Source organism: Asparagus officinalis, chromosome 3 (genome assembly GCF_001876935.1).
Source record: "Asparagus officinalis chromosome 3, Aspof.V1, whole genome shotgun sequence".
NCBI classification, from domain to species: domain Eukaryota; kingdom Viridiplantae; phylum Streptophyta; class Magnoliopsida; order Asparagales; family Asparagaceae; genus Asparagus; species Asparagus officinalis.
Genome location: NC_033796.1, coordinates 20,727,144 through 20,738,555, shown reverse-complemented (window position 1 = coordinate 20,738,555; position 11,412 = coordinate 20,727,144). Strand labels below are relative to the sequence as shown.

Below are 11,412 nucleotides of genomic sequence, written 5' to 3'. Positions count from 1 at the left end.
TAGTCACCTAAATGCTCGTATTTTAGAATTAGACGCATAAATCTTTGAAACACCTGCTAACTAGAAGGAATAATCAGATAGTTACGATAGTTGGGGATTAATTTCAAATATGAAGACAGACTAATTCCAAAACACTTGAAAATTTGGGAAATAATATATTATAAGAAAAAAAAGGACGTTCTTGGTTCACGAGGGATGGATAAAAACATAGCCCATGTTTTACAATTTCCTGAACAATCCGGTCTATTAATATGTTAGCCCATTGAAAGCCCAACCCACTTCCCTTATCCTCCCCTCCCCTCACCGAAACTCGAAAATATCCCAAACTGTCTCCAATGGCTTCCTCCTCTCTGCGCTTCATCCTCCCTCCTCCAACGCCCCTCTCCCGCCAAAAACCCACCACCACCATCCTCAAATGCTCCCAAAACCCAAACCCAAACCCCGAAAACGGATCCGCATCCACATCCGATATCGAAACCCGTAAGAAGCTCTCCCTCCTCAAGGAATCCCGCCAAGGCTCCGCCCTCGAAAAACCCGAACCCCCAAACTTCGAAATAGGCTGGAAACGCACCAAAGAGATAAAGCACGAGAAGCCCAAAGGGTGGCAGATCGCCGATTTCTTGGAAAAGCTGGAATCTTTGATGGGCCGCGAGTACGGATCGAAGGAGCTGCTCGCTAAAGTTGGGTACATTGTGGCGGAGAGAGCAAGGGAGGAGGCGGAGGTTTTGAGGGAGGGAGGCGAGGTTGAGGAGAGGATGCTGACGGAGTTGTATAGGGTTTTGAAGCTGATGGAGATGGATTTTGAGATGGTGAAGGCGGCGGTGAAGGAGGAGACGGTGAAGGAGCGGGTCGAGGTTGCTAAGGCGAGGTGTCGGCAGGCTATACTCGTCGCGTTGTCGTTTTGAGTATGTATTACGCATTGCATGTTTATTTTTCTTTTTTTATCTGTGTGTGTTAAAAGTTGCATTTTTTTTTTAATTTTCCCCTGTTCTTTTATCTCTCTTAATTTTTATCTGTGTGTGTGCTCTAGTTATTGAATTTTGATAAAAGTAATACATAAGACACGGTGGAACGCCGAATGGAATATTCCCATGACAATAAATAAAGACTCAAGCCGTAGTTGGAGGCTTGGAGCCTCGCCTTGATCTGACTATGTCCAAATTTGGGTGCACATATTTGATTTGATTATGTTACAACGAGAGGAAGTTGATGCAAAAGCAAAATAGGCTAAAAGTAGGAAAATTATAGCCGTGTTCATATTGTGGAACGCTCCAATAGGAGGAGTTGGAACTACTTGATTTTGTTGACGCATTTGTTATTTCAACTATTTGTAACCAAATACACAATGAAATTATGATTACTGTTTTAGTGTGGAGTAACGGATGAGCCTACTATCTGTTTAGTTAACAAATTTTTGACAAATCAAACTTTTATTTTGTTGAGACCCTTTCGGGATAAAATTCATGTAAAAATCATTAATTTCTTTCTACTTAGCTTCCTTTAAGAAGAAAGGTTGTCTAATAGCTGAATGGTCAAGCAGAAAGGTCTTTTTCTATAACTGAATGGTTTCATAGAGCAGAACGATCATTGTAAACCTATATCTCTGAAGGCTTCTACAATCTGGTCAGAAATTTTCGGAATTTTATTTGAGAACTAATACTATACTGGAGGAGGAGGAAGCGTATTGTTGCTTTTGAAAGATGAGAGTGTCAAAGATTAATGACAATCTACATTCATGTAAAGATTTTCTCCTCTCAGGAAATAGATTCACATTCCAATGTGCTGCAGGCATTCAAGCTTGGTTAGAATGAGACTATTCTGATTCTGGCAGCAGTTCAGATTGAGAAGGATATTAGCATTAGCAGGAGGAAAATCGTAGAAGGTGCTCATTGAGACCAAGTTTCTGCTTCTTGGTATTCAATAAGCAAGAGGTAAATGAAATTTCTTTTAGGGAAAAAGAGCCTCATTGCATCTTATTGTCAATAAAAGAGCAGAGCTGGTAGGAGTGTTTATGTTGTAATAGCTTGATATCGAGAGGTACACAGGAAAATACAATGTTACACTTTTTCTATCGCAGTGTGTGAGTCAAAATTCTTTAAGTTTGACAGAATTGTAAAGGACTTTTATAAATGACTTGTGCTAGAGTTGTATGAAGATTGAGCTATGGACATCTAGACAAACATACTATTTTGAAGATGTTAGCAACTATTTGCACAGTTTATGTTCCTTCATTTTCCTGGTGGCGACCTGCCTACATCATGATAGACTTTGATGAGATTACAAGTCTCGAAGAAAAAAAAAAGCTTTCTTTCTTTTTTTATGGCAGGGAAGGTGCAGAGCAAAGCTCCCTTAAATTGAATAGGAAAATAATATGTACGCTGCATAGCACCCTAAAATAAGGGCCCAGAGTATAATCTTCATTAATTTTCATAGCACGATAAATATCGACTTATACATCACAAATTTCTTCTACATCAAATACGCATTGAACTCTCGAGAACCCAATATTAACAATTAGACTGGAATAAACAATATATCATGACCTAATATAGCCCAAAGCACAAAAGGTGCACCGCAACAAATCAAACACACAACAACTGCTACCCATTTACACTGAGTATCCACCACCACATAAACTGCAGTCATCAACGCAACAATCATCGCCAAGCTTGCAATCACAAGGAGCCTATGTCCCCAAATCAATTGCTTGAACTTGAACCTCAGCGGATCCTTCCATGCCCAAATGAAGCAAAAGACAACAATAAGAGAGCTGCACATTGCAATAGTATTGGAAATCACAAAGACTTTGAACGCCGCATGCTTTGCTAGCAATGCATATCCGTGCTCTTGGCTGTAGCCTCCGGGCATTGTGAAGGTGGCAGCGAAAGTGACTGTTGCGATTAAGGCGGCCACTAATGTGTAGGTTCCGACACAAGATTTGAAATGTTCGTCTGCGGTGGACATCTTCTTCTTGAATGATTTTCCAGCAGTGGCCATGTCTGATAGTAGATGGTGTTTCTTGCATTTGCGTTCTTCGCTCTTCTTCAGTGACTCCAAAATGTACATCTGGTTGTGTATTTGTGTCAGTTCCAAGTTCAAGGGTTGCCATAAATCGAAGGTTAAGTTTCATAAAACCCCCAATAAGTTTTGTTGTATTTCACTTAACCCCAAAAAAAGTTTGAAAAAAAATCACTTAACCACCAATAAGGTTAGGAAACCTATAGAAAACCCCCAGATAATTTAATTTCTTTCACTTAACCCACATGATGGTGTTACATAAAATAAACATCAATTTAGAGTTTTAAAGGACGAAATCACCAAAAATAATTTGTGGAGATTGGTAGATCAGACCTGGGAGCGAACATGAGCACAGAGAAGGAGAAAGAAGTGAGGGAAAAAAAAAAAGATTTTAGGGCGAAAATATGAAAGATGATACGAAGGATTTTCTTAAAAGTAATGCACTTGTCTTTTAAGAACATATTATTTGCACGTGACAAGTCAAATCTAATGGTTTTTGTTTTGGGGGTTTTTCGATGAAACTTATCTGTGGTCTCGTAAGTGAATCTTTCAAACTTCTGTTGGGGTCAAGTGAAAAACGCCCAAACATATTGGTTTTTGTTATTTAAAAAGTTACCTAATTTAGTTAAGATGGGAGAAATTGAGATGAAACCTCAAAAAGAATTGAGAATTACATTGTATGGGTAGAACACTATTTAAGTATGGTTCTCAAGAAAGGAATTGATGCTGACCCTCTTAGATTCTCCATTCTACCTTTTGCACTAGACCAATTCTTGGTCTATTTCTAAAGAAATCATCGAGACCCTACTGATTCCCAACAATCTATCTTTTGTTAAATAGCCACTTCAACCAAAAGCTCAAGCCACAAAAACTAATGTGATCAGAAGCTCAAGTCATCATAAAATGATCCAGAAAGGCAGTACGGCAACATTCAAAACAATTCATGCCATTTCTGAGACCAACTATATATGAATAATTTTTGACACTACCTTCAATTAAGCATGAAATGCATCAGGTTCAGAGTCTTGTACCTCATACATGTCCATCTCCTCTAACGATTCAACGACTCCTCGTGCGGTTTTCCCATCATTATTCAAAATGCAGGGATCAACTCTATTATCCTTCAACAACAGAAGAGTCGACTGTATCCTAGATTTCTGTGCAGCCAGATGCAGAGGAGTATTCCCATTGTTATCAGCCTGGTTTATAACCTCCGCCAAATTTATATTTTTCAACAAACACTTCAGTGCTCCGACAGTCCTACTCACGACCGCAATATGAAGAGCATTTTTGCCTGTATCGTCTACTTGCTCTGCTGCATCGGGACACTGCCTTAATATCTCTCCGATGGTAGATGTTGAATTATGTTTTGCAGCGACGTGGAGTGAAGATTGACCATCGAAGTTTCTAAGGTAAGCCAACGAAGGCTCTTTTTCTAGTAAGATTTCTGTCATTTTGCCGTTGTCCTTCTTCGCTGCATAGTGAAGGGCATTGTTACCAGATTTGTCGATGAGTTTGATGAGGCCGCTTCTTTTTTCCAGCAGCATCCTCACAATGGCTGTAGGATCAAAGAATCTTCTACGTTAACATGGTTTTGGGTTTCTGGGTTTCTGAGTATTATATCAGCTACATAATTATTAAAACCAAATTCATAAATTGCATATATTAGGAGAGCTAAAAGAGAATGACAACTAACAGACTTAGTATTGATATTTGCAAGTATATATTCATAAAGGAAAGTTAGTATGAACATCAGATTTATTAATGTACTGTATTGTTGTATCAATTATTGTTGGGAATTTAACGCCGAAATCTCTAATGCAACGGAAACGCAGAATAGAGAACAGTACACCAAGTTTTAACGAGGTTCGGTAACTGCCTACGTCCTCGGGAGCCACACAGATAATTTCTTATTAATCAAACAAGAAATTACAATTTAGGAGCAGATCTCAAAACTGAGATTTCTCAAATAAACACTGTAGCTACAGTGTTAATAATCAAAGGGTATGAACCCTTTCAATTCTCACTTGAGAATAAATACCCCACAACTAAAACCCCTCTTTAAATCTCTATTTCTCTCTCTTCTTTAATCCCCTCAAACACTGTTGAAGCTGGGATAAATCATACAAAATCGCAGCAGCGATTTAGGGCAGTTCACCGCCGCCGCCAAAGAGAAGAAATCGGAGAAAGGGGGAAGTTCAGCAGCGAAAAACCCTAGGCTGGGGTTTTCTTTTATAGGCGGAGTTGATGGATGAGCTGGCGACAGCCTGTCGCCAGCGTTCGCTTCGACGCCAGCTTCGCACCAGTGGTCGGCGTTGCACTTCTGGAAACCTTCCTTGTGCATGAAGCCGTCAAACTTCTTGTACCACTGTCTTGGGGCTTGTTTCAGGCCATACAAGCTCTTCTTGAGTCTGCACACCAGGTTCTTTTTCTTCTTTTCTTCTGAGAAACCTTCTGGCTGGTGCATGTATATCTCCTCTTCTAGATCTCCGTGAAGAAACGCCGTCTTCACGTCTAACTGCTCGAGATGAAGATCTTCAATTGCTACAATACTCATCACGGTCCTGATAGTATTTAGCTTCACCACGGGAGCGAAAATATCGGTGTAGTCAATTCCTTCCTTCTGCTGGAAACCTTTGACAACTAGCCGGGCTTTATATCTTCTGGAACCATCCTGCTCCTCTTTCACCCGGTACACCCATTTGTTGTGGAGTGCCTTCTTACCCGTGGGCAACTCAGCTAGTTCCCACGTCTGGTTTGATATGAGAGACTTCATCTCATCTTTCATTGCAAGCTCCCACTTGCTCGCATCTCCACACTGACAAGCTTCATCAAAGCTTTCAGGCTCCCCACCATCTGTCAACAACAGATAGTTCATGTATCTCCTGTTGGGTACAGGAGGACGAGAAGATCTTCTTAATATCGGAGCTGGTGCGTCGGGCTCCTGCGCACCATCTTGTCCAACAGGCTCTTCTTGCTGAGGACCCTCTGCATTGGGTTCTTCCGAGAGGTTACTCGGGACATCATCTGCATCTACAAATATTGACTCGCTCTCTGAGTCATCTGTCTTGTGCATGTCCTTGTACATCACCTTCTCGTTGAATATCACATCTCTGCTCCGGATCACCTTCTTGTTTTCGTTGTCCCAAATGCGGTAGCCGAACTCATCTTCACCATAGCCGATGAAAGTGCATTTCTTTGACTTGGGATCAAGCTTATTCCTGCCTTGATCACTAATATGCACGTAAGCTACACAACCGAAAACTTTTAGATGTGAGAGTTTTACCTCCTTTCCGCACCATACCTCCTCTGGTATTCTGTGCTCCAATGGAACCGATGGACCTCGGTTGATCAAGTAAGCTGCTGTGTTGACCGCTTCTGCCCAGAACTGCTTCGGTAGGCCTGATTGTACTCGAATGCTTCTGGCTCTCTCTGTCAACGTTCGGTTCATTCGCTCAGCTACACCATTTTGCTGAGGCGTGCCGGGCACGGTTCTCTCCATTCTGATCCCGTGCTCGTAGCAGAACTTCTTGAATCCGGTGTCTTCATACTCACCGCCATTGTCGGTCCTGAGCTTCTTTATTCTCAGACCGGTCTCATTCTCGACCATGGCTTTCCATCTTCTGAAAGCCTCAAACACTTCTGACTTATGTTTCAGAAAGTAGACCCATACTTTCCGAGTGTGATCATCGATAAAAGTCACGAAGTAGTGTTTCCCACCAATCGACGCAGTGGTGGTTGGTCCCCAAACATCTGAGTGAACGAGCTCTAGCTTCTGCTTCCTGGGGGTTCTGCCACTTGTCTGAAAGCTGACTCTCTTCTGCTTTCCAAGTATACATTCTTCACACATATCCATCTCCACTGACTGCAGTCCTGGGAGTTTCCCCTTTGTGTGCATGATTTTCATCCCCTTTTCACTCATATGACCGAGTCTCTGGTGCCACAGCTTTGAAGTCTCATTGCTTGCTGCAACTGAGATCGAACAACGTGCACCTGCTGTCATATACAGGGTACCAGTCTTCTTGCCTCGGGCAATCGTCATTGCGCCCTTTGAGATCTTCCAATCATCTCCATGGAAGGTTGTGGTGTATCCTTCGCCAGCCAACTGGCCTACGGATATTAAATTCTTTCTCAGGTCGGGAATATGCCTGACATCCTTCAGCTCCCATACTGACCCGTTCAACTTAATTTTCACCACGCCTTTGCCCACAATAGCACATGGTTGATCATCACCAAGATATACGTATCCAAGATTTTCGGGGTTATACTTTTCGAAGAATTCTTTCTGAGAGGTAGCATGGAACGACGCTCCTGAATCTAACACCCAAGATTCCTCCTTGCTCTCCAAAGAGCATATCAATGCGTCGTCTCCTCCTGAAGTGGAGGTGACATTCACCTCTGCCTTCGCTTCCTTCTCCTTCTGTGCGCTCTTGCACTGATTCTTGTAATGCCCGGTCTTTCCACAATTCCAACACTCGATAGCCTTCGAGCTGTTGCTTGGATTCCTTGATTTGGACCTCCTGTCCTTTGATCTACCTCTGTAGTTTGATTTTCCTCGTCCGTTTCCTCTGGTTGAATTTCTACCTCTTGACTCTGTATGCAATACTGAAGAGGTTGTAGCTTCACCCGTTTCTCTCCGTCGGATCTCCTCACTGAGAACCAAATCACGAACGTCGTCGAACTTCAACTTATTGTTTCCCGACGAGCTACTCACAGCTGTGACTGTAGCGTTCCAACTCTCTGGTAGGGAAGACAACAATATCAACGCCCGAACTTCTTCATCAAACTCAATCTCAACTGAACTGTGTTGAGTTCATTGAGGTGTTGTGCTACTGACGCGCCTTCCGCCATTTTCAGATTGAATAACCGCCGCATCAAATGAACTTTGTTCGCGGCTGATGGCTTCTCATACATGTTTGAGAGTGCTGCCATAAGACCCGCCGTGGTCTTCTCCTTCGCTATGTTGAACGCAACATTGCGAGTCAACGTCAATCTGATAACTCCAAGGGCTTGTCTATCTAGAAGGTTCCACTCATCTGCCTTCATAGAATATGGCTTCTTCCCTGATAGTGGTTGATACAGATTTTTCTGATATAGATAATCCTCTATCTGCATTTCCCAGAATCCGAAATCTGTTCCATCAAATTTCTCAAGTCTCATTTTTGCCTCATCTGTAACCATGGCTCCCACTTGAATCTGACTTGTTCTAGATCGTTTCACGCTCTGATACCAGTTGTTGGGAATTTAACGCCGAAATCTCTAATGCAACGGAAACGCAGAATAGAGAACAGTACACCAAGTTTTAACGAGGTTCGGCAACTGCCTACGTCCTCGGGAGTCACACAGATAATTTCTTATTAATCAAACAAGAAATTACAATTTAGGAGCAGATCTCAAAACTGAGATTTCTCAAATAAACACTGTAGCTACAGTGTTAATAATCAAAGGGTATGAACCCTTTCAATTCTCACTTGAGAATAAATACCCCACAACTAAAACCCCTCTTTAAATCTCTATTTCTCTCTCTTCTTTAATCCCCTCAAACACTGTTGAAGCCACAACTAAAACCCCTCTTTAAATCTCTATTTCTCTCTCTTCTTTAATCCCCTCAAACACTGTTGAAGTTGGGATAAATCACACAAAATCGCAGCAGCGATTTAGGGCAGTTCACCGCCGCTGCCAAAGAGAAGAAATCGGAGAAAGGGGGGGGAAGTTCAGCAGCGAAAAACCCTAGGCTGGGGTTTTCTTTTATAGGCGGAGTTGATGGATGAGCTGGCGACAGCCTGTCGCCAGCGACGACTTCGACGCCAGCTTCGCACGAACGCAGAGTTGCTTCGACGCCATCTTCGCACGAACGCAGAGCTGAAAGGGGGAGGCGAACGCAGAGCTCGAGCTGCCAAAACGCCAAGGTCAGGTCAGCGTTCGCCTGGGGGTTCTCCGTCGACTTCGCCTGCGTCAGGTCGTCGACAACCTCGCCTGGGCTTCGAGCTTCGTCGGAGCTCGTCGGAGCTCCTCCGCCGTCGGAGGTTTGAATCCACCCCCAAAACTAACAATTATTTCTCGTTGGTCCAAATCACTTCTCGAAAAGGAACAGAGATGTGTATCAGCAGGACTATTAGAGGATATAAGCTTATTTCACACACTCATGGTACTACTACGTACTGATAATCGCCATAGAGAAGAGGAAGACACTGACATGGAGCCCGAGTGAAGTTTTATTGCTTGGTTTGACTTTTGACTTAGTTAACGATCTTTTGTCGTTTGAATATGAATATTTGTTCATTCTGTGATACCTGGTTACAAAATCTTACATCTGATTGGGAGATTTCCTTTTTAGGGGTTTTTTAAGAACAATTTTTCAAAACAACCTTATTTTTTTTTAAATCGACCCATTTTTTTTATTTATCAAAACTGACCCGTTTTTTGCCACGTCAGCCTAATCACCCTCCTATACAGTCGGAGTTGCCAATCCCGACTATTTAGGACATAAAATTTTAGGATTTAAGGCTTCTAATTAATTGGGGTTTAACACCCTCCTAAATAGTCGGAGTTGACAACCCCGACTGTTTAGGAGAGTGATTAGGCTGACATGGCAAGAAACGGGTCGGTTTTGGTAAATAAAAAAAAATAGGTCGATTTTAAAAATAAAAAAAAATGAAATGGGGCTGTTTTGAAAATTGTTCGTTTTTTTAATCTAGTCACTTGAAAACGTTTCTGCTTTGTTTGGGAGTTGACTACGGGAAGGAAATGGAAGTTAAGTAATGGAAAGGAAAGCTAGAGAAGGAGAGAAAATAAAAGATAAAATGTCATTTGAGAGTTTAGCAAGATCGAGGAATGAAAGCAAATTTAATTTATCTTGTTTGGGAGTTTTACTAAAGGGAGGGAAGTGAAGTAAATATATGTAAAGTTACACCTTACACATGAAAATATTTTGTCAAACTAATAAATGACAGGGGTAAAATTGTCTCTTTATGTTCTTAAAATTTACAGCGTTCATTTTACATTCTCTACTGCCCAAACTGTGGGAGAGGAAATCTTCCCAAAATTTACATTTCCTTCCATACTTTAACCCCCTCAAAAAATAAAATAAAATTAAAAAAAATAAAGGTTTTGTAAATGTTAACTTCCCCTACCCTTCTCTAAGACTCTAACCCCCATCCAAACACACCATTCACGTTTTCAAATCAGTCCCTTACATCATTGAAATTACTATTATGTCCCCAAGTGCTTATAAGTTGTTGCAAGTTTATCCCTCCAATTGCTAATTCAACCGCTGGATTGGAGGGATTAATTTGAAACAATTATGTGAATTGAGGGGATCTAAGAGCAATTTCAATAAGACTTGAAGGATTATAATTTAGAAATAATTTAAGAATTGAGGAACCTCATAGCATAACTAATCTCAAAATAGTAATGGCCTAGGGGGCTAATATAAAAAAAGCTCAAGATATTTTCGTAAAGGGTGACACTAGAGGCACACCCCCAACCACATCTCCAACCACACCCCCTCTCATTTGCTACAGTGCACCGGGTCCCACGTGGGATTTTAAAATTTTAAAATCTCATGTGGGGCCCGGTGTACTGTAGCAAATGAGAGGGGGGGTGTGGTTGGAGATGTGGTTGAGGGTGTGCCTCTATCATTTTTCTTTCGTAAACTCTTCGGAATTGACTCACCACAATGACCACCAATAACAGCTTGATGCAGCGGCGATCCGGTCCCTTCCAGTGGCGGCTCCTCCTCCTCTTGCGTTTCAGCCCACGGATGATTCAATATCTCCTCAACAACCTTCTCCAGCCCCTCCCTTGCTGCAATATGCAACGGTGTCTCTCTCTTTTTATTCATCATATGCCCAACACTCGGGTCAGCACTCAACAGCTTCATTGAAATCTCAACATAACCATTCGTCACTGCCTCATGCAACGGCGTGTTATTCCACTTGTTAGTCATCCTCAAAGGCCCTGGCTCCCCATGCTCGACGTCAGTAGGCCAATTCTGAGCGTAGTCAATTAGCAATGCGGCGATTTCCAAGTTGCCGGTTCTTGATGCAACGTGCAAGGGAGTGTCCTCGTCGATGTTTTTCATTATGAGCAGTGTTTCGCCATGATCTAGGATTTTCTCAGCGATGAGTTTGTGACCGAGCCTTGCAGCGATGTGGAGTGCTGTGTTGTCTTGAGGAGTTACTGAGTTTAGGACTGTTGGGTCTTCTTGGATGAGCTGCTGTAAGATGTGAATGTTGCCTTGTGTTGCTGCTTTGTATAATGTGGGATCCATGATATGTTTGATTTGATTTCAAAGATCAAAGAGCAGAAGAATGAAGTACCTGTACGCGAGATTTTTCTTGTATTATGGATTTTAATTTCACTACTCAAATCTATAATATTCTTTAACAAGAG

At 42.0% G+C, this 11,412-nt stretch overlaps 2 protein-coding genes across 5 annotated transcripts in view; one reads left to right on the top strand and one right to left on the bottom strand.

The window, feature by feature from the left end:
- Window positions 295–2,154, top strand: LOC109833296. 4 transcript variants are annotated; one of them, XM_020400905.1, is made up of 2 exons: window positions 295–905; window positions 1,789–2,154. In XM_020400905.1, the coding sequence occupies exon 1, from the start codon at window positions 336–338 to the stop codon at window positions 903–905; it is 570 nt and encodes a 189-aa protein (XP_020256494.1). In that variant the 5' UTR covers window positions 295–335; the 3' UTR covers window positions 1,789–2,154. The 4 variants fall into 4 exon arrangements, with proteins under 4 accessions (XP_020256494.1, XP_020256495.1, XP_020256496.1 ...); XM_020400906.1 differs by having other exon boundaries at window positions 1,759–2,154; XM_020400907.1 differs by having other exon boundaries at window positions 1,744–2,154.
- The window catches only part of LOC109832135 (ankyrin repeat-containing protein ITN1-like), a 9,135-nt gene continuing 138 nt past the window's right edge, over window positions 2,416–11,412 (bottom strand). The window contains exons 2-4 of the mRNA XM_020399572.1: window positions 10,693–11,339; window positions 4,050–4,576; window positions 2,416–3,066 (exon numbers count right to left, since the gene is read on the bottom strand). Of these exons, the coding sequence (XP_020255161.1) occupies window positions 2,515–3,066; window positions 4,050–4,576; window positions 10,693–11,290 (1,677 nt within the window). The 5' untranslated portion in view covers window positions 11,291–11,339 and the 3' untranslated portion in view covers window positions 2,416–2,514. The remainder of the gene's footprint in view (window positions 3,067–4,049; window positions 4,577–10,692; window positions 11,340–11,412) is intronic.